This window comes from Lissotriton vulgaris, chromosome 9 (genome assembly GCF_964263255.1).
Source record: "Lissotriton vulgaris chromosome 9, aLisVul1.2, whole genome shotgun sequence".
NCBI lineage: Eukaryota > Metazoa > Chordata > Amphibia > Caudata > Salamandridae > Lissotriton > Lissotriton vulgaris.
This window is the reverse complement of record NC_141697.1, coordinates 235,314,285-235,338,019: the sequence shown is the minus strand read 5'-3', so window position 1 is coordinate 235,338,019 and position 23,735 is coordinate 235,314,285. Positions and strand designations below refer to the sequence as shown.

The following is a 23,735-nucleotide window of genomic DNA, read 5'->3' as shown; positions in this document are numbered from 1 at the left end:
ATGTATTTTATTTGTGGTATTTCTACAAGAAGCAGACCAAATAGGGGTGGAACACTGTTGAAAGGCTGAAGATAACAAAAGCTAGAGGTGTATAAAGGGTAATCCGAATATTTACACTTGGACACTATTCGGCATTGAATACAACCTCATATGGCAGAAACTCTCACATATGGTAAAGAAGATCACCTGCGCGTGCCACAACTGGGCACAGTCTAAAACTGTACCTCATATTCAGGGCCTCATGATTACCAGTTCCTCTCCATAGACTTCTGATTATTATACAGTAGGACGCAAACCCCTTCTGTCTCTTGACTCTCATGGCCAACGTTTCAAAACACTCAAGATGGTGGAACACTGTCACGCCCTTTAGCGCATGTTAGCAGCTGTTACATAAACGCCTCAGCCCGCATCGCTAATGAGATGCGAAGTGGGCAGCGCTTCCTAGAAACAACAGGCAAAAACTCGCTAACCAGACCGCAGTATTTGCAAGCCGGTCCAGGACATGCGAAGCGATAATGAAAGCCACGCTAACCGTGGTTAGCGCTGTTATCTAACGTCTCCTTTTTTTCTGACTTAGCTATTTGTATAAATGGGAGGTGGATCACAAGGTTAGGTCAACATCTTCCTATTATCTACATTTTCATTAGCGCAGTTCCCTTATCATGGGATTTTGCACGCTAATGCTCATTCTCACCGTCTATCGCGGATATCACATCGCCTGTTAGCAAAGCGTTGCAAATACGCCACTAACACGGCGATGTGATCCGGCGATAGACGGCGATAATGACCAAAGCGCTAAACGCATTTAGCAATACTTATCGCGTGTTGTTGTTGATATGCCCCAATGTTCTTTGAATTAAAGAGAAACCTCAAAATTCTCCAATCCGCAACTATATCTCAAAGTAACCATGTATCCTGCACACTGAACCCAAATGTAATGCCTCGCTACTGCGGGGAATGAGATTTTGGTATCAATTTATGATCGAATTAATAATTTATCTCATTCATGATTTTGGACCGCTAATATCTGTCATTGAGTAAAAGACAACTCCCACACAGGTTTAGTTAAATCCCATTAAATGACGCCACTCTGAAGAACCACTTACAACTGATAAAGTTTTAAGGCTTTTATATAAAAGTCAAATTTGGATGCAAATTACAATCTTCTCAAGATAAATCTCAAGTATACAAAATACAAAATCAGTTCCTTAATCAGCAATTTAAAGTTTCGATGTAGAGTGGTTCCTTTGCGTCATCTATAGAAAGAGAAAATAATCAAGTTAAATCTGTCCCTACTCTATACTAGGTGACATCCCTATTTCGCAAGTTCCTTGGTATCCTAAAAAGGTGTCAGCAGTTTGACTTCCAAAGAAGTTCAAACTCTCTTAGCCTCTAAAGGTAACTTGAGTTTAAGAAGCAGTACCCTCTCTGCCTACCCATCCGCTCTTCTAAGGGTCCTCGGCCTACTGCTCCCTTGCGCTCTGATCTCTCTCAGCGCATCTGCTCAAGGCATCTACCCTTGCCTTTGCTTTGAGCAATTCGCCTCACTGTTCCTAACCTCCAATTGCCAATTGCTACCTCCTCCCCGGGGTGCTGTCCCTAAAATACACAATCACAGTGTGGGTGGAACGCCCCTTGACGCCCACCTCGGACTTTCCCCGATGATGTCAGTTTCTGGCTCTTTCCATTGCTTCATCTCTTTCGTCGTCCGTTAGGTTGACCCTTCTCTTTAGATGTCATCTTCATCTTCTTGTTGGCGTCTTTAATTGACACTTTCATCCAAAGTCAGATAACCTTAAACAAGACCTTAACATTATAACTCCTTCTCTGACCTTACTAGATCCTGTGAATGGTCATTCAAAACAAAGCTCAAATTCCAATCGCCTCCTCTCATGTTTAGGCAATAAACTTCGTTCGACATTTGTCACCTTAAATCTAACAAATGCTAGACTCTTCGGCTCGCACATTCATGTGAAGACTATTCACGACTCCTGTGAGCCCACTAAATTACTAACAGCGGACTACACTCTTGCGAACCCTTGGTCAGTCAGGTTATAATCACAAATGACCTAAACTCTTCTAACATTCCTACAACTTCTTCTACACAGTATAACCTTTAGCATACATTTATATATGAACGCTTTTAACAAATCCTTCGTTCATGTGTGAATACATCTTAGCTAAAATACAATTTCGTAGAGTATAACTTAATACATAGAACATAAAGCCTATACATGAAACATAACTTTATATTCTCATTGATTACATCGTTATGTGTATGCTCCTTGCACGTTTCTCCATGTTACTTCTCTCTTGCCGTTTCTATATTCAAAGTTACACACGTACATGAATTCCACTCTGCACGTTCTACTGTTCGTAAGCATTTCTACATTAGCCCACTACGTATACGGCCTTCTAAATCTAATACATTCTAAAGTGAATATAGTTATACATTTCCTATACCATGTCGTCACTCTCTGTTTGACTTTTACACTATAGACATCGCTTCATTTTACGATATGCATTTCATTCCTACGTTACACAATATTCCTACGTTTATAATAGATGCGTCTAAATATGACTACAATATACTTTCTGTTCAAATTGCGCTCTCTCAGTTCCCCCCTTTGATGACTTTTAGGAGTCATCATTAAAAGCAATTTGAATAACACCCTTTAAACCGAACTAGTTACTTCATTTCCTCTTTTCATCATTTCAAGTGCTCTCAAATTTTCATACTGTTGATCTTGTAAAACAGCCAATCTCCTTTCTTGTTCTCTCATAGATCTTTGTAACCGGATCGTCTTATACCATTTATATAATTTCACAAATCCTAACAATGTGATTATACAGATTAATACTATTAATACAGGTTTTAATATGTACCATATAATATTTTTGCCAAGGTTGGCAAACCAACTCCCAACTTTTCCTACTCCATTACCTACTTTTTCCCAAACATTTATTTTTGTCAAATCTTCTATTTCTTGATGAATCTGTGTAATATTTCTTATAACCTTCTCTAGTGGTTTTGAATTATCAGGAATATAAGTACAACATTCCTGAACCTTCAAAGATTTACAAACTCCGCCTTCTTTTGCTAATATTACATCAAGAGCAAGTCGATTCTGAAGAACCATTGCTCTGATCGATTGCATCTCACCTTCTATTAACATTAATGACCTTGCAGTACTCGCAGATAATCTATCCACGACTGTAGCTAGTCTCCTGATCTTAACATCGTTAAGTATTAAACCTAACATAGGAAACATCGCTCCAAATACGTCTCCTACTATTTCTGCATCTCCTACTTCCCTTTTCGTTCTTGTCGAAGCCTTTCTTTCTATGACTGCTAAATCCTTTGCATGATATATTTTGGGGAAGACAATTGCCAAGTAACACGAACCATACCAATTGTCAGGTAGTTTTACATAGGCATTTCTCCCACATACAAAATATACATTAGGAATAGCTTGCATCCCTTTCATAAAATCTTTAGTATAATACTCTAGCTTAAAAGCATGCTCACAATTAACTTCACCTACGAATTCACTCTCATAATATGTCTTGCTTCGAGTTAAACATAACTTTCCTTTCTGCGTTCTATCCAATGCTATTGGACCATTGCTCCCTTTCTTTTTATGTGCCTTCTCTTCTTCGGTCCAATCAGTTTTCCACTGTCCTGACAATTTCAGAATCTTTTGCCTTCTGTATCGGTCATCTACTTGTCCTATGAACTTTTTCTCGATCTCTGACACTTTGCAAGTCAGATTATTTCTGCGTGCGTATGATGTATCTAACGTATCCCAAGGAAGGAAGAACTTGGCTAGTCTATCCTCCTTTTTGTAATAGTCCCACTTGTTCATTTGCTTATAATTCGGAACTTCTGGCAGTACCGAATCATAATTTGAAAAGTAGTACTCAAATCCTTCTCTACCATAAAATATACTAAGCAGTAAGCTACATGTTATCCCATAAGTCAATGGGAGATGATGATATCTAATGCCTTCATCTACAGAAGCCGGTAATTGCATACAAACGTAGCAATCTTTGGCCTCCATGGCATCGATATATTCGTACAATAATTTGGCATATGCATTTGACCTAAAGTTTCCCCGTGACTCGTCTACGTGTAATCTACGAGTTTCATCTGCTAGTAACGCTTTTTCACGTATGACATTGCTCTCCTCCTTCTTTCCCACAAGAACAAGTTTCAAAGTCGTTACGAATTTTGCATCTGCTATTTCTTTATCTGTTTCATGTCCTACTATGTATGATATTGTCACTACTATAATTATGAGACTAATCACTACTGCTATAAGTGTACCTACTATACATCTGGCTTTTCGGTTTGGGTTGTCGTCCTCCATGTTGTCAAAACAGCGTGACTCTTTCTTTTGCGAAAAGTTTTCAGTTCAGTCCTTTGCTTGCCTTGTTTTCTTTTCAGTTTGTAAAGTACTCTTTTATCAACCAAGTCTCTTTTTCGCAACAATGTCTCTTTATTTTTAACAACAGACAACCCTAACCCTTCTCCGTCCTCTAAATGTAATCCCTAATTTTATTCTTCTTTCCACTCGGCGCTAGGTTATCTTCTTCTTTATAATTTATATACAAAAGTCTTTAAGCATCAACAATTATTCTCGTACCTGCAGCTCTTGCAACAAGTTCCAACAATTCAAAACGAATGATTTTGTCTTCTTCCTCTGAGATCTGATGACCAATTGTTGGAAATTGTAATCTGTTCAACACTAAATCTTTAATCCGACTCAAATATGGGGGTATGGGAAGTGTGAAAGTCAGTAACCCCTCAGTCTCGAGTCCAGGAGTCAACATCCATATCTCCACTGCCACAAATGGATCGAGATCGATTACTTTCACACTCTTCACTCTCCCAGATTTCTGTCCCCAAGACATCTGCTAGATAAGTCCACTCTGGGGTAGCGTACCTTCTGCAGGGCACACGTACCCTCTCTGACCTTCGTGGACTCTCAGTTCCTGAGTCAGTCGTTTCTTCCTCCTGATCCGAATCTTCAGCGATCGGGACAAGAGTTCTTTCTTGCTTTTCTTCCGAGCTTGGCCTTCTCTTTCTCTCCGGCCAACTGGCTTCGTCACTCTTTGTTTTTCTGCTCCTTGTTTTTGGACCAGTCTCTTGGCCACTCTCAGTTTGTTCAGTTTCCGATTCAGTCTCCCAGTTACTGTCTTCTCCTGAGACGACTTCGGTCTCGCTCATCTCTTGACCTTTGTCGACCTGTTCTGTCACAATTTCAGCCTCTTCGTTCACCTCTACAGCTTGGCTTTCCCCCTCTATGGTTTCTCCATTTTCCGCTGGATTCTCATCCGAGAGAGTAGCTGTTTCTTCTAGAGGTGTTGGCACTCTTCGGGTGTGTGAAGCATGTATCCAGTTTGGCAGGCCTCCACACTTCACCGCTGTATTTGTGACAAGTATGACTTGAAACGGTCCTCTCCAGCGCACGTCTAAGCAGTTCTTCCTTACATGCTTCTTCACCAGGACCCAGTCTCCAGGACTCAGGTCATGGCACAAGTCTTGTGCTGATGGAACCTCTGCAGCCTGGACCTGGAGGGACACAGAATTAATGGCATCAGATAGTCCCTTGCAGTAGTCCAAGATCAAGTCGTCTGTGATGTTCACTAGCGCTGCAGTTGGAACCGATGGCAATCTCATAGCTCTCCCCATTAGCACTTCATGTGGAGAGAGACCTGTTTTCCTATCGGGTGTGCTACGTATGCTCATAAGAACCGCTGGAAGTGCGTCTGGCCAACTCAGGGATGTCGATGAACAAACTTTAGCCAATCTGGACTTGATTGTACTGTTGATCTGCTCTACAATCCCTGAAGCTTCTGGTCGATAGCTGCAGTGTAACTTCTGATCAATATTCAAAGCTGAGCACAACATTTTCACTATTTCGCTATTGAAATGAGTTCCTCTGTCCGATTCCAAAGAGGATGGCACCCCAAACCTCGGTATCAACTCTCTAAGTAACAGTTTCGCTACTGTAAGTGTATCGCATCTACGTGTAGGGTAAGCCTCAACCCATCTAGAAAATATGCAGACAATCACTAAAACGTATCTGAGTCTGTTACATGGAGGCATTTCTATAAAATCAAGCTGCATTCTATTGAAAGGCCCCCCAGACCTTCCTATGTGACTCAATGTAACTGGTGTTCTCTTTCCCACGTTTAGTTGCTGACAGATCGCACATCGCTGACATACTGCTTCTGCCGCTACTCTAAACTTAGGATTAAACCACGTTTGTCTGAATACTCTCACCATGGCATCTCTACCTATGTGTGCTGATCCATGCAATTTCCTTGCCATTGGACTAACAAGTTCATTTGGTAAAACTGCTCTCCCATCGGCAGAAACCCAAAAATTCATCTCGCTTTTCTCACAACCCGCTGTTTCCCAGCCCTTTTTCTCATTATCTGGTGCATTCTCTTGGACACTCCTTAACTCATCCCACGTATCTACAGTGTCTAATAACATCGTCAATTCAGTTCTTTCTTGAATTCCCCCCACTTTCACATCAGTGTGAGAATATCCCTGTTCAGCACAATAACGTGCTACTTCGTCGGCATAACGGTTGCCCTGCGACACAAAGTCTACGTTCTTCGTATGCGCAGCACATTTGACAACGGCTATGGCTGACGGACCTTGCAATGCATCTAACAAAAGTCTCACGAATTCTCCATTCCTAATGGGAGAACCCGAGGAGGTCATGTAACCTCTTTGAGACCATAACTGCCCATAATCGTGAACTACCCCGAAACCATACTGGCTATCGGTGTATATGGTGACTCGAAGTTTGTCGCCTGCTAAGCAAGCACGAGTCAAAGCAACAATTTCAGCTACCTGTGCGGAGTGTACTCCTTCCAGGCAAGCGGCTTCTACAACTCTGGTAATTGTGCAAACTGCATAAGCTGCTCTCAGCTGACCAATATCGTCTCTTACGCATGAACCATCAACAAAGAAAATTTCATCGGGATCAGTCAATGGCTCATCTACGATATCGGGTCTCGGTTTGGTGCATAGTTCAGTCACATCGAGGCAGTCATGATCTGTACAATTTTCATCTTCCACTTCATTCGGAAGTGGCATCAAGGTTGCAGGATTCAAGACAGAGCATCTTTTCAGGGTCACATTCTCGGCAGCCAGTATGACTTGCTCGTAGCGTGTGAGCCTGCTATTCGTCAGATGCTGAGTCTTAGTCCTGGTCATTAATAATTCCACAGAATGCGGTACATACACCACTAACTGATGACCCATAACTACGCTTTCAGATCTTTCAATGCTGACACCCGTTGCAGCTACGGATTTGAGACATCCGGGCAACGCTGCGGCTACTGGATCTAATGTAGCCGAGAAATACGCCACTGGCCTACGCGCATCTCCGTGGATCTGAGCTAAAACTGCTAAAGCGCATCCCTCTCTTTCGCAGCAGTAAAGCAAAAATGGTTTTGTGTAGTCAGGCATTCCTAAAGCCGGGGCGCGACATAAGTCCTCCCTCAGCTGCAAAAACGCCATCAAACAATCTTTGTCCCATGGTACCGGATCACTCACTCCTTTGTGCGTCAGTTGTAATAATGGCTTTGCCTTCAGTGAGAAGTTGGCTATCCACTGTCGACAATAACCGACCATGCCTAGAAACATCCTGACCTCTCTTTGTGTGGTAGGCGCGTTCATTTTCATAATCGCCTCTATTCTGTCCGGAGACACCTTCCGTTTCCCCTTTTCAATCCTGTGGCCCAAGTATTGCACTTCAGTCTGACAGTATTGCAATTTACTTGGAGACACCTTGTGCCCATTCTCGGCCAAGTGATTTAACAAGGTTATGGTGTCTACTCTGCAAGCTTCCTCTGTTTCTGACGCAACTAGGAGGTCGTCTATGTACTGGACTAGAACTGAGTTCTTGGGCAGCACTAGACTTTCAAGATTTCTCTTTAAAAGCTGGTTAAAGATCGATGGGCTTTCTGTATACCCCTGAGGGATACGACACCATGTTAAAACGCGATCTTCCAGCTTAAAAGCGAAAAGATACTGGCTCTCTTCATCTAAAGGAATCGAAAAGAAAGCCTGGCACAAATCTATCACTGTAAACCATTCAGCTTGGAACGGTATCTGAAACAATATCACTGATGGATTCGGTACCACTGGACAACATGAAACAACAATATTATTAATCTTTCGAAGATCCTGCACTATTCTGTATTTTCCACTAGGCTTCGGCAAACCCATAATCGGGGAGTTACATGGACTACCCACGATTTCCTTCAGTATTCCCTGTTTAATCATGGATTCGATCACAGGCTTTATTCCTGCAATCGTCTCTGGTGTCAACTTGTATTGTGGTGTTCTTGGGTACTCAGCGTTGAGTCTTACCAAGATCTTTACTGGTTCTACTCCTTTGATCAAGCCTATTTCTTCTCCAGTAAAATCCCACACCTCAGCTGACACTTTCTCCCTCAAATCTTGTGGAAGCTCCTCCACTGTCAGGGTAGGATATAATTCCACACATTCCTGCGACTTCATGACTTTAAAATCAGCATCTTCATCATTGGTCTGTACTTCTACTCCTTCAGGTGTGCAATGTATTGTGCAATTCAGTTTACACAATAGATCTCTTCCTAGCAAACACACAGGGCTAGAATCACAGATCACAAACTGATGTTCGTCACTGTAATTCCCTATCTTCACTGACACTGGTTCTGTCAGAGGATTCGTCATCCTCTTGTTTGCGACTCCTACCACCTGAATCATCTCTCCTGATATCGGCAGACCTGGGACTACCGCTGATCTCAACGTGGATCTAGTGGCTCCCGTATCCACCAAAAAGGTCGTAGGACATCCGGCTACTTCAGCTTCTACGTATGGTCCTCTCTGATCTACTTCCAGGGCTGCTCCTAAAGTGCAGTCTTCTTCCCTATTCACTCGTTGCCCTGTAAGAGGATCAACGTAGTAGCATTCTTCTCCTCCTACGAACAATGGCATTTGTCTATAGGTTTTCCCTCCATTTGCAATGCGAGGTGGTTGAGGAAACGGGGCTCGAGGAGTCTGAGTCCCCCCTTTGATAAACTTTCCCTTCGGGACTGTTGCTCCCTTAACCACGTTGTTCTGTACCTCTTCCTCCTCCTGTTCTAATTCCCCTGTCTCAATATTGTACGGACACTCGCGTCTCCAATGTCCCACTTCGTTACACTGATGACACCTGGTTGTCCTTTTCAGTGTCGCGATATCCATTCTCGGTCTCGGTCTTTCTTCCTCATCTCTACTCTGGTTATTCTGTTTCTTTGCTTGCGTTCCTATTCCCTGTTGTCGCTGTCCACCCTTCCCAGCTGCTTGCATCTGCACTAACATTAACTTTTCCTTGAGCTTCTTTGCCTTCGAATCTATCTCATCGCTACAATACCTTGCATACCTCAGAATTTCGTCTAAAGGTTTGTTCTGCCAGCAAATTAAATGCTGTTGAATCATTAGGCTTATGTCTGGTCTCAATCCGAGAACAAACTTCGACACAAACTGTCCTATGTCCTTAGGATCCATTACGTCCAACCCGCTATACTGCTTGAATGCTTTCAATAATCTCTCGTAAAACTCATGAACTGTCTCTTTGGGCTCCTGAGTTGTTCGATCTATCTTAACCCAGTCTATGTCTTGCACTGGCACTTTCTCTTTCAGCCATGTTATTACTCTTTCGTATTTTTCCATGACCCTGTCTGATGGACCACCTGTCTGTGTATCTCTCTGAGGCTCACAAGTGGGCCATTCAATACTAAGCTTGCATGCCGTCCACAAATCTCCGGGTACTACGATATCGAACAATGTGTTCAAATCGATCCAGAGAACCTTAGAGATCTTCACGAATCTCTCTACCTGCTTGTACCACTCAACGGGATTTTCTCTAAGTTTCGGGAAGGAATTAGTGAATGCCGCTAAATCCCCCCTACTCCATGGTACATGCACGTAGTTTCCATTCGCGATTTCTCGCAAAGGGAAAGCTTCCATTCGCATTAAGTCTGTATCTTGGGACTTCACAAGTGTACTCCGTCTGACAGATCCCCTTTTGGACCATCTTTCCTCCCATCTATCCAGATCTCTCCATATCCTGATACACATAACCAATTCCCTTATGTGTACCTTTAGCCCAATTGTTCTGCGGTCATCTAAATCTTGATCCGTGCAATTCAGCCTATGATTAGCCTGTAAAGCCTTAGTTCGTGATATGTCTATCGTGTATTTTCCTGCCAGTTCGGACAACTTTTCATGAGCTGCCCTTGCTTTTCGAGTAATATCCTTAGATAAGAACAATATCTCATCTGGTGCGTACAGATCTAGCCTCTCGATTGCCACTGTACCGTCAATTATTTCATCCAAGTCTGATTTTAAACTCATTACATCTATGCGTCTTGCTTTTATTTCGGCTCTCAGTACGTCAGTCCTAGGTTGTTCTCTTACATCCCTCTCTCCTCCACTATGCGCCCTACGCCTGAGCACAGGTGAGTTATGAGGATTTCTTCGATCTCTTTGTTCCCACCTCTCTAGATCCCAAGCCTTTCCATCTTCCCTTGGGGTGTGGTGGAACAATGCTCCTTCCTTCAACCCTACATTCTGTCTTTTGGACTCGGTTTCTCCAGATACAAGATAAGATCCTCCGTGATGTTCTAAACCACTGTAACTCGCTTGCTGTCTGGTATCACTCAACAAACGATAGGGACCTTCATGGCTCTCCATGCTCCCGCGATCTCTTTCGTGATCACCGGATGTATGGCGAGACGTTTCGCGACTCCCTATATTCTCATGACTTCGTCCACTATCACCGGATGCATGTCGAGACGCTTCGCGACTCTCCATGTTCCCGTGATTCCAATGTCGCACATTTTCATCTGGGGCATGGTGTGTGCATCTGAAAGTATTTCGGTATTCTTGCGTCCTACGTTCCCCTTCACTGAAGGTGACGCGAGGTACTTCGCCACACCCTGCACTCCTATCATCGCACATTTGCTTGTTGCCGCTAATGATAGGGCAAGTATCTCTTCGGCTTCCTTGGCTCCCTCTCTCCCACTCTGGGCTGCTTTTGCCAGCTCCACAATGAGAGAGGACCTTGTTATCCTGGTCTCTCCACTCTGCTCCTGTTTCTAAGCTTTTATTCCTAGCTTCCTCAGCAGTATCCCATTCTTTCAGATATTCCCTTAATTCCTTATAGGATTTCGGTTTTGGTCCCCTCAAGTCCATAGATCCTCTTTGATCCCCTTGTTCTATCCAGGGACCCGTTGCAGAATCTAATGGGGTACTCCGACTCACTGGTGCTAATCTCTGTCTTTGAGGATTCATCGTGTTATTCCTATTCTCCATCTCTGCTCTTTCCCTGTCCCATCGTGCCTGTTCCTCCTGCTGGACCCCTTCTGGGTTGTAGATTGACACTATAGGGCCTATGGTGACAGGTACTTGTAAGGCGTCCGGCATTTGGTACGACCTTGCACATTGCGTCTCTGGTGCCTTCTGGACCACAAATCTTCCCACTACTCTCTGTTCAGAACTAGCTTGGGGTATTTCCTCACTCTTGTTGGAGTCCCACTCTGTTACTGGGATCGATTTATATTCTCCCCATCTAGCTCCGTCCCCTTGCTGTAATCTGGGACTTGCGGATTCACCGCTATATGGAGGTGGTCTCTCTGTTAACAGCCTCTCTATCAGATCCTCCTCCGTTTCGCTATCCTCGTCTTCCTCTTCTAGAGATTTCTTTTCTCCCGTAGCTTCTATCATTGTGAACAGTTTGTCTGCTTCTATCTTTTGCACCCTCCATTTCTTAGCTTCTTCATCCCATTTGGCATCCTGTAATGCCTTAACTGATCGTCTCACTCTTTCTTGACGCCTCTTTACGCCTTTTGCGTGTGCTGCTTTAAACCATGCACTAAGAGCTTCGAATTGTGTTGGCCTCGGTAGAGGTCTTGTTGCAAGCATTACCGCTTTCAGTTGGTTCAACACGTCTAGTTTAAATGTTCCAAATCTTGGAAACGTCAGTTCCTTTTCCCCTTCTGTTAGCCTATTCCACTCGGAGATCCACATTATCGAGTGTAAGCCTACATTTACTGCCATATGATAAGCTGGTGTGCCTTCTGGTGGAGCTTCTTCTCCAGCATATAAGTTTCTTCTGTTTCTCCTAAAGATTTTTCTTAAACCCTTAAAGCACTTCATTTTTGGTAATCTACGATTTCCCTTTATTAATTCTCTTCCTTGTTTACGTCCCGATGACAACTTCCACCAATCCCTGTGCGACTCTCGCTAATCTGCCTATCCCAACTTGGTTCTATGCTAACCGACCAATCTCAGCGCGACTCTACGCTGACGTCACTCGTTCCCTCTGCAGCAGTTTCCTTCGTTTCTCAACTCGTCTCACGATCTCACATGCGTTTCATTCATACGCCGAAAAATGACTACTTCCGTCCAAGCGATCACTTTTCTCTGACTGTACGGCCACAGTCTATCTGTAATTGTCACCTCAACTGGCGAGACGTCCTTCCTCGTACGGTCAGACGTTCACCTCAACTGATAGGTTACTTACACACAGTAAACGTACGACCAGCATGCGTTTACTCATACACTCACTCAAACGCTCCCCCTATCATCGGTCTGCGGGCGATCAATGGTACCTCATGACCCCCTTTCTATGGTAGACAAATTACTCTGGGTGTTCGATACACCCGAACCACTTAAGTCCTCTGGACATAAGATTTTATCCGGTTGCGCGCGCTCACAACCTTCCCTCAATCACACTACAGGCATTCAACTCCGCTTGACATTACAACACAGGAACAACATAAAACACCGCAATCTTACAACGCATGACCCTTATACTCACTCTCGACCGATTCTGCTGCTTTTCTCTCAACGCACCGTCAGCACCTTCTTCGGCAGGGATTCGTCGTCTGGTCGTCGATGACTAGGGACCTTGGGGTAAACTAAACCTGGCCTAGGTCGTCTTCCTCAAGAAGATAACCATCATACTCTGCTACCAACTGCGGGGAATGAGATTTTGGTATCAATTTATGATCGAATTAATAATTTATCTCATTCATGATTTTGGACCGCTAATATCTGTCATTGAGTAAAAGACAACTCCCACACAGGTTTAGTTAAATCCCATTAAATGACGCCACTCTGAAGAACCACTTACAACTGATAAAGTTTTAAGGCTTTTATATAAAAGTCAAATTTGGATGCAAATTACAATCTTCTCAAGATAAATCTCAAGTATACAAAATACAAAATCAGTTCCTTAATCAGCAATTTAAAGTTTCGATGTAGAGTGGTTCCTTTGCGTCATCTATAGAAAGAGAAAATAATCAAGTTAAATCTGTCCCTACTCTATACTAGGTGACATCCCTATTTCGCAAGTTCCTTGGTATCCTAAAAAGGTGTCAGCAGTTTGACTTCCAAAGAAGTTCAAACTCTCTTAGCCTCTAAAGGTAACTTGAGTTTAAGAAGCAGTACCCTCTCTGCCTACCCATCCGCTCTTCTAAGGGTCCTCGGCCTACTGCTCCCTTGCGCTCTGATCTCTCTCAGCGCATCTGCTCAAGGCATCTACCCTTGCCTTTGCTTTGAGCAATTCGCCTCACTGTTCCTAACCTCCAATTGCCAATTGCTACCTCCTCCCCGGGGTGCTGTCCCTAAAATACACAATCACAGTGTGGGTGGAACGCCCCTTGACGCCCACCTCGGACTTTCCCCGATGATGTCAGTTTCTGGCTCTTTCCATTGCTTCATCTCTTTCGTCGTCCGTTAGGTTGACCCTTCTCTTTAGATGTCATCTTCATCTTCTTGTTGGCGTCTTTAATTGACACTTTCATCCAAAGTCAGATAACCTTAAACAAGACCTTAACATTATAACTCCTTCTCTGACCTTACTAGATCCTGTGAATGGTCATTCAAAACAAAGCTCAAATTCCAATCGCCTCCTCTCATGTTTAGGCAATAAACTTCGTTCGACATTTGTCACCTTAAATCTAACAAATGCTAGACTCTTCGGCTCGCACATTCATGTGAAGACTATTCACGACTCCTGTGAGCCCACTAAATTACTAACAGCGGACTACACTCTTGCGAACCCTTGGTCAGTCAGGTTATAATCACAAATGACCTAAACTCTTCTAACATTCCTACAACTTCTTCTACACAGTATAACCTTTAGCATACATTTATATATGAACGCTTTTAACAAATCCTTCGTTCATGTGTGAATACATCTTAGCTAAAATACAATTTCGTAGAGTATAACTTAATACATAGAACATAAAGCCTATACATGAAACATAACTTTATATTCTCATTGATTACATCGTTATGTGTATGCTCCTTGCACGTTTCTCCATGTTACTTCTCTCTTGCCGTTTCTATATTCAAAGTTACACACGTACATGAATTCCACTCTGCACGTTCTACTGTTCGTAAGCATTTCTACATTAGCCCACTACGTATACGGCCTTCTAAATCTAATACATTCTAAAGTGAATATAGTTATACATTTCCTATACCATGTCGTCACTCTCTGTTTGACTTTTACACTATAGACATCGCTTCATTTTACGATATGCATTTCATTCCTACGTTACACAATATTCCTACGTTTATAATAGATGCGTCTAAATATGACTACAATATACTTTCTGTTCAAATTGCGCTCTCTCAGTATCCATGTATCTCTAATAGTATATGTTACCATTGGTTCAAATTGCTATACTTCTTCAGCCTTCTCCCACAAACCCATCTCTTGCTTATCCTTTCCGGTCCCCTCTGTGCAAACTGTGCTCTATGTTGCACTGGAAACAGAAGTAGCTTCTCTACAGTTCTTACTTTGTTAAGCACACTAACATCCTTGTATGGGGACTGCAGTGTTTCATAAAAATCAATAAACTAAATGTTTTTAATGAAATTCCTAGCTGATATTTCCAAGAATCTCATTTTGGTTACCACACATAACATTTAGGAACATTTTTTATCATCTATCTGTGTATATGCTAGTCTGTATTAGGAGTAGACAACTTTGGAATTTCAAATCCTCTGAAAGTGTTGTCTAATTGTCTGTACGAATAGCAGAAATGAGACAGCACTTGCGATACCAAATATGACACTCCAACACTGCCCTTCTCAAGCCCATGATAGTACGAAAGAAAGAAGAGAGAAGGCTGCTCACAGCCCAAACTGTGGCCACCTGCGCTCTTAAGTGAAAAAGGCAAAGAACATGTTCTAACCAGCACCAGGTACTGAGGGGGCTCCATCATGTGCCAGTGCTCGGTGGAAATGATGACAATCAATCCTCCTCACACGTAAACACCTAAGATTTCAAAACGTGTTGGGGCAGATTTATGTTAACTGCCGCATCCCCAGGGATGCGCCAGTTAGGATGCGCCAGTTAACATGCGCCACAGTGCGCCACAGCTCCGCCAGCCATGGTGCGCCGCATTTATAATGCGGCGCACCATGGTGCAAAAACGGCACAGATGCGTGACGCATCTGTGCCGGAAATGTGGCGCATTGCTGGAGTTGCGTCGCAAGCGCGACGCAGCTCCAGCAAGGCTCGGGGGTGCCCCATTTTAACAATGCTGCGTCAGGACCTACGCCTGCTTCAAGCAGGCGCAGGCTTTTGACGCAGCATTGGCTTAAAAGTGACTGAGTGAAATCTCATAGATTTCACTCAGCCACTTTTGTGAGGCGCACCTGCCCCGGAACGCCCACAAGCGGCGCAGGGCTTTACAACGTGACGCATCTGCCTAGATGCGTCATGTTGTAAATCGTTCGTAGGGATGCACCACGTTTACGCCACCTTGCGTGACGCAACAGTGGCGTAAACGTGGCGCAAGGGCCTCATAAATCTGCCCCAAAGTTTGTATAGTTTATCGTATGGAAAAGAATATAAAATTAATTTTTAACACCATCGATTTTTGATCTTTTCAAACCGGTGACTCAAAAGCATCATTTCAGAAACAGTAGCCTGTTCCTTTGCAGCTATTTCATCCATAACATATCTAACACGTATTTCTGCATACTTTTCCTTTTAGATCTTACTCATGCCCTCTCAAACCCCATAAAATTTGCCACTAGCCATGAAAGAAAGTCAGTGAATGCCAAAGAGAGTCCAGTGGTCACAGAAGAGGTAAGAAACAACCTGCTATTTTTAATTTTTAATACTAATATCTGACTGTTACCATTAAAAAACATAGTAAAGGGGGAGGGGTGAGAAAATAAACGAATTTAATGGGAATACGCTGGTTTTCTTTTGGGAGGAGCAGAAAAGATGTAGTAGTAGCAGACATTTGTTTTTTGCAGTGGGTTTATTTCATCATAGAACGGTGAACTGCTTTCAGTATGAATACCTCAGTAAATCTTTATCTCACTTTTCACCCTCACAAGGTCTAATTGTAAATGACATTTGGCGCCATGTTCAGAGCAGGACAAATTAAATAAATACAAATCAAACAAATAAATGATGGTCATGAACCAGACAGGGTTTTCCTTCGACAAGACACACTTTAAGAGATTTAGGACATTCCTAGCAAAATCAACCCAGCAACTTTTGAAGGGCAAATGTGTCTGTCATGAGTTATTAAATTATGCAGCTCTGAATTAACCTCCCTTATTGCACAATTTTAAATGTATTCTTTAAAGCTAAATTAATTCCCTAAAACCTGAATCCTGAATTAAAGCTGTGTTAGATTAAAGCACCAATAAGTCAATGAATCCCTAAATATTTCAGACGAATTTAGAACATTCCCTTCATATTGCAAGCCCTTTTCATCTATCTAAGAGAATGGCAATCAGGTATCAGACTGTGATAAGAATGGGGATTGCTCTGCTGGATGTCCGGATAACCATTCTTAAGATCATGACAAAGGACTTACAATTATTCTGATGTAGCCACATGTACCCCCAGCTTGTAACAGTAACTCACACATTCAGGGCCCAATTACGAGTCTGCCGGTCTGAGGACCGCCAGACTCATGGATTTGCGGTGGTGGCACTGGTACTCCTACCTTCCCATTATGACTTTGGGGGTCACAATATGCGGTCTTGCCAAGCATAGTATGAGTTTCTTCTCTGTCACAAGTTTCATGGCGGTTCCACCATGGCGGAGAGGAAACAAAGGGCCCCCGGTGCCTCATGCCATGTGTATACACACAGGAGTTCACAACATGTGCCCCCGTGTGCATGCACACCAGTTCCTGCACAGCATGGATGTTACAGTTCGTGCCGCGCAGGAACCTTGTGTTGCGTTCCCATTGTGGTGCCTTTTTCAAAGGCACTGCCACCTTTGAAAGAGGCCCCACAGCACAGCAAGAACCACCACGCCGCCCGCCCGCCAGACCACTTTTAAGCTGTAATCTGGTGGGCGGGTTGCAGTGACACTTGGTGCTGCAAGGGTGCTGCAGTGGCGTACCACCCGCCTCCACACTGCCAAAAGTCATAATCGGGCCTTTAATGTTTACATTTATGTTCTTTAGCATACATGTTTTTGTTAATTAGAATTGTAAGAAATTGGTTTATTAGTTGGGATGTATGTGAGTCCTTCACAAGTAATACAGTTGCAACTTTTGCTTTATTGGGAACGAAGAACCCTTTTGTAGCACTTGTCTCTCTCAGGGTAGTGAAACAGAGCAGTCCACAGCCACCTCAGTGCTTTTTCTTACCAAATGGAAAATTACTTTATTACACACCCTATCAAATTCTATGCATTAATTAGAAATGTAGACAATCAGGTAGATGGAAATACCTTTGGTGATGCTCCCAGAAAAGTTCAAACCCCCAGCAAGCCCTGAACTTATAATCACAATACCACCCACCTACATATCACAAGTTAAGGGGCTCTCATAATCAACAAAGTAGACCTACTGGCTTTTGCAAGGTGTTACCATAATTATAAAAAATAAAACTATAGTATTTTTACTCATTGCAAACTATACTAATAACATTTTAGGATGGGAACATCTCCGTATCATATCCATAAATAGGAATTATGACCCAGTGTTCATGTAAACATTCAATAAAATATAGCAATTTCAATCATATGTGCATATGAGCCCTTTTTAAGGTCGAGCCTCGACAGCGCTTGCGCTGTTTGCAAGACCTGTTGTATGTCTTCTCTGGGCTTTTGGCACACCCTCCGATTGCCATTGGTTCTTTCTTGTGCCATTCGGAAATGATGGCTTTCTATTGGTCCACTGCTCTCTATTGTCCTTCCTTTGGGTGATTGTTTTAGATGAGGCGATTTCACTAAGTGATTGTTTTTGTTAGCCATCCATGCTACCTCCTCATTTTAGAACTTGAGCCCTGGTTCTTTTCTGCAAATGAATTTTAAAAAAAACAGATTTGAAGCACTGCCCGTGTCCCCACACATTCACCATCAAACTCTTTTTAAAATACATTGAAAACCTTTTTGAAGAGGTTGACACCTGTGTGCTTGTCTCTAGAGGCTGTGGTTGGGCTGATCCAATTAACAATGACATGCTAGTTTATGGCTACTTCTAAATACGTCACAGCAAGTAATGAACGCAAATTGCAGGACTCCAAGCAGGACTTTCAGGATGTTGGCGTAAAATTTTGCATGAGAATGGTGTGAAAACTCACAAATTCACCCAATCTTCCACCTAGTTATTCATTTCAGCGAATAAAGGACCCTTAGATCTGTCTGTAATCCACATGTCGCTCATGCCTTAATTGTACATGTTCTGTGAAAGGTTGTACAAGTCTGCGCATTTTAATCTGTTTCTGCTCCCGATGAAAAATTGTACTTAGTGAGTTCTGGAAAAGAAAAGCCTGCTTTGGTACTGCTTTGCTCTACCTGTTCTGTGAGGAAGCGAAGCCTGTGCTGCTGCTGCCTAATTTGCAGGTGTCCAATGACGGAGGACGCTTGTGCTGCTGCTCCCTTGGTGTATCTGTCCTTTGGAGGAGGCAAGCTTGCACTGGTTCTGACCAAGATTTATCTGTTCTGTGAATGAGTGTTTCCACCAGTCTTGGCCCATCTTACGAAAAACAAATGATATAATGATTGAACGTGATTAATATGCCCTATTAACTATGGACATTCCACCTTATTTATTATGAAAAACCGAGTACCGTTCGGGCAGTATTTTAGTCCCAAAATATGTCAATGGCAAAGAAACATGTTTAAGCTAGTGGTAGGTATACATCAGTAAAAAGTTTTTTGAACTCAACCACACACCATTTATTATAGCTCTTACAGTTTAATGACAACATAAATGTTGACATAAGGGACATAATCTCACCTAAACCTGGAATCCCATAACTAGGAGACTGTACAACCGGGGAACAGTAGTACTCGCAGATGCTTCACAGTGCTGGAGGGGGGACGCACTGTTGGACCACACAAAGTAGACAAGGCTTTATAAATATAATCCTATGTGAATAAGTGAAAATGTGTATTGCAATTTTATAAGACATTTGCCCGTTCCTGTATGATTGTCTACAGAGCACAGCATACAACGGTCCTTTAATCCCTCTCACAACCTTTTTAGTGTGTTAGCTACCTGTGTCATACTTGTCCTGCATATGTGAGTAAAATAGTAAACATCCTTTATGATGCAGTGTTTACACCACGCGTCCTTTACTGCTCAGCCATTACAACGCAAGTCGTTACTACGACTTGCGCTGGAGGGCGCTCTTGGTAAAGGAATAGTTTGATTTTCTATTCCAACACCTTCCCTACTGATACATAGGCTGGAGTTGGAATAGAAAATTAAACTAATCCATAATCCAGCGCCCTCCAACGCAAGTCGTTGTTACGACCTGCATTGTAATGGCTGCGTCGTAAAGTACTGCAATCGTTCGTGTTAGGAAAGTCTGCACTGCTACTGTCCATGTTGTACCTTTGATGTGTTGTGTAGCTTGCTTTAGAACGTTCCGCTACACAATACAGAATCATTCCCATTGCTAATGCTTGTTTTAATGCATGATGTGAATGAATTGTGTAGAGTAGGTTTACTTTTGAATCTACCTATAAAGCCAACAGTTTTTCACAATGCCTAGACGACTCTGTAAAATCTTAAAACCCAGTTGACATGTTATGTACAATGCTTTTGGCCAATTCTGGTCTTTTAGTCAACAACACTTAACATACAAGATTTGAGTCCTTAAAGACCATGTTCAAATCAAAACCGTAAGCTCCACTATGCACCATGCAGTTGTCTGAACTGAAAAACAAGAATGGCTGATGGCATCATGTCACAGTGCCACTTGTAAGATTTATGAAATGTAGTATTAACATTTTGTTCCCGACCTCCTACCTTTATTCTTGTTGATAATCAAGTTTTAAACAGTACAAGGTTGAAAGGGCAGGTTATCTTTGAAATACAGATGTAGGCATCGTATTGCTTGATGGGCAATATTAGCACTTCTTGGAAAAACAATTTGCATGCAAAAGCCCGTTAACTATTACAACAATGAAATGAAAGCAGCAGCACCTGGGCCTGAAAAGAAACTGAGAAAGGAAAAACAATGTGTCGACACCCCTGTGCCCAACCTTTGCCTAATGGTTGGTGTAATCTAAGTAGAGTGCCTGCAACGGATGTACGACGTTACAACGGGTACTTTTACAATGCGTGCCGTTACTACACAACTTTTACAACGCAAGTCGTTACAATGACTTGCGTTGGGGGGTGCTGGATAGTAAATATTTTAATTTACTATTCCAACTCCAGTCCCTGTGGATAGTAGGGAAGGAGTTGGATAGTAAATTAAACTATTTACTATCCTGGAGTGCCCCCCAGCGCAAGTCGGTGTAACGGCTTGCGTTGTAAAAGTTGTGTGGTAACAGTACTGCGTTGTAAAACCTTTGTTGTAAAGGTTGTTCCCCCTGCAACACTACAATGATGGGCCCTGCTTTGAACAGTTTCAGCACTTAATGCAGATGCTGTTCCGTGCAGTGCTTAATTTGTAAACAATTTAGTACTGGGGCCCTCGACAGGAGGACACTAGAGCTTGCACCATCCGTTGCTCCTGGCAGCACTGCCAATGACATCACCAACACACTACTTATCATCACACTCTTAAAAGTGTGACAATTACTACTATTACTGGGCTCCAAAGCTATAAGAATGGCTTTGGAGACAAATACTAATAATTAGAAATGTAAATGGAAATAATAAACAGAAGTTGTTGTGCTCATACCTAAATTGGCAGACACCACTACCATGTGGCAGACAGTCATAAGCCCCGGTGCTGGCAATTAAGTGCCAGTGCTGAGCACCATAAAGCACCGGCACAAATTAAGCATTGGTTCCATGTGGGCTGCCAGTGCCTAAGACGACACTGTGTCAAATAAAAGGGGCTTTTGCAGTGCCAATATGCATATTCACAGCTTCTCCCATGACTCTGGAATTAAAAACTCCTGATAAGGGTGATGACAAGTTTGTGTGCTTTGGTACTGACTAGGGCCATGGGGCCGTGTTATACCAAACCATAATGAGGCAGACTGGAGCAACTTTAAGGATGGGTGGACATTGCATTGAATACGTTCTGAGTAGGTGTATGAGCAAAACAGCCCCACAATACAGACACTTGAAGATTTCTAAAACAAAGGGCAGTCATTAGTGAGACGTGAAGGGTTAGCTGTGGCGGGGCTTTCATGGTTGTTTGTGGGCAGGTAGATTGGCTGAATAGTGAACCTGTATAGCCTTATTAGCCTGAGCTTCCCTCTTTTAAAGCAACCTGTTCTTCTGTAATTTCTTTTCAGTGTTTGCAGAAACTTTCGTGGAAGAATTATTCACAGTATAGAGGAACAAAGCTTTTTGATGCTATCTGATTTCCTGGAAATTAGTATAATGCGTTCAGTCCATTAGCCTTAAGCTCTAGTCGCCCATGCATTAGACAATGCTTCAAATGTTCGTTGATTGTGAGATATTACAGTGTATCAAATTAAAAGAAAGTCAAGGCCTGTTTTAGTGCAATGTGGTTGTTCACAATGTTTTAGTCCAGCGGCGGTTGCCATAAGCTTAGGGTGGAGGGACGGGTGGGGTCATGTTAATGGGGTCATGCGGGTGGTCAGAGATACAATATTTTAAAAAAGCGTACCCTTAGCCACCTCCCCTCTCCCTGCTGGGTCCCAGCAGCCCTTGGGACAGACTCGCATCCAATCCTCATGCTGCAGAACAGCATAGAGGTTGGCCTGAGTGGGCAGGAAAGATGCTCCGCTCAGGCCAGGGAGTCTGTGGGGTTTTTACATCCCGGCTGCTCAATACAGCTGGGCTGGAGAGAACCTAAGTGTGCAAGTGTGTTTTGGTCGGCCTGAGACCAGGGCCGGACTGGCCATAGCGGGCACCGGGCATTTCCCCGGTGGGCCGCTAGGGTGGGGGCCGATTTTGGACCCCTGGGGGGCCGTTTTTTTGTTACCGGGGGTCCGCAATATCGGCCCCCAGTAACAAAATCGGCCGAAACCGGCCCTCGCACACTGCTTTGCTGCACTTCCCCTCACCCAGTGGGGGCTGGCTGACAGTGTGCCAGGGCCGGTTTCTGTTCCCAGTCCGGCCCTGCCTGAGACGGCCGGTCAAACACACATGAGCACTTAGGAAGTGGAGTGCACGTAGCACTCCTCCTCCCCCATCCCCCCTCCCTTGCCTCGGCCCTGCCCTTCCCTATGCCCTGGCTCAGAGCCTGCAAATGCAAAATAAAATGATGCAAGAAATTGTTTTATTTTTCATTTGCTGGCTCTGAGCCAGGCAGTGGGCCAGCGCTTCTTCGCCATTGCGGAGGAGCCACCAGCTTTAGGTTTTTTTATATTTAAAAAAAAAAGACTTTATACCAAGGACCACTTTCTAGGCCTAAAAATCTTTAAAAACATAAGTCTAAAGCTATTCCTACCAGCTGTTTTATACTGTCATTTTTAAGTGTCCCAATATGTTCTTTCTTTTAGACTATGTGCAGCGGGGTCATACATTTAGAAACCCTTTGTGCTGTTTCTCTTGTGCTCCCTCTGCCCATCCTTTGTAGCACCCAAAACAGAGGACCCTTAACCCCTTCACTGCGGCGGCTATTCCGCCGCAGTGCTAAGGGGGCTGGGCGGCCGCGCGGCGGTCCCGTGCTCGTGACGGAACTGCTCCGTCACGGCACGCGGGTGAGCTGTGCTTGTGACGGAATGGTTCTGCCATGGACCGCCCCGCTCAATAGAATGCTCAGCGCAGGCGTGGAATTCGCGCCGCGCATGAGCGGCGAGCGGGCCATGATGGAACCGTTCCGTTATCAGCACAGCGCACCCGCAGCTGATGACGGAACCGGTCCGTCATCAGCGTGCAAAGGGTTAAACTGGTCTCCCTACTCCGTATTTCAGAAGGTGGTAAAACCCTCTCTTCACACCTACACCTGTGATGGAGCATGACCACACTCAGCAGAGATGCCTACTGCACCCCGACTAAATGAAGTCCATTCTTTTTCATTCTTAACAGCCTACTTATTTATTTATGGATTGACTATGAATGGAAAATTATTGTGACTACTTTTTAAGCACCTGTTTTTAGTTTACCCTTAGAAGATAGCAAACAGTACTTTATGTAAAACATAAACTTTGAAGGTAGACTCGATCCTTTCCACAGAAATCATTCCTTTTTCTCCAGGGCCAGTCTGCGTTGCATTCACATAAACCCCAAACCACATACCTCCTTGTGTGATGCATTTATGTGATTGTGCGTAACAACAAAAGATAGCAAGGCATGCTGGG

The 23,735-nt window shown here is 43.4% G+C and overlaps 1 protein-coding gene across 1 annotated transcript in view; it reads left to right on the top strand.

The window, feature by feature from the left end:
- PLCB2 (phospholipase C beta 2) overlaps nt 1-23,735 on the top strand; it is a 492,254-nt gene that overhangs the window by 399,411 nt on the left and 69,108 nt on the right. Inside the window, exon 22 of the mRNA XM_086937381.1 lies at nt 16,072-16,166. Coding sequence (XP_086793507.1) covers nt 16,072-16,166 — 95 coding nt within the window. The remainder of the gene's footprint in view (nt 1-16,071; nt 16,167-23,735) is intronic.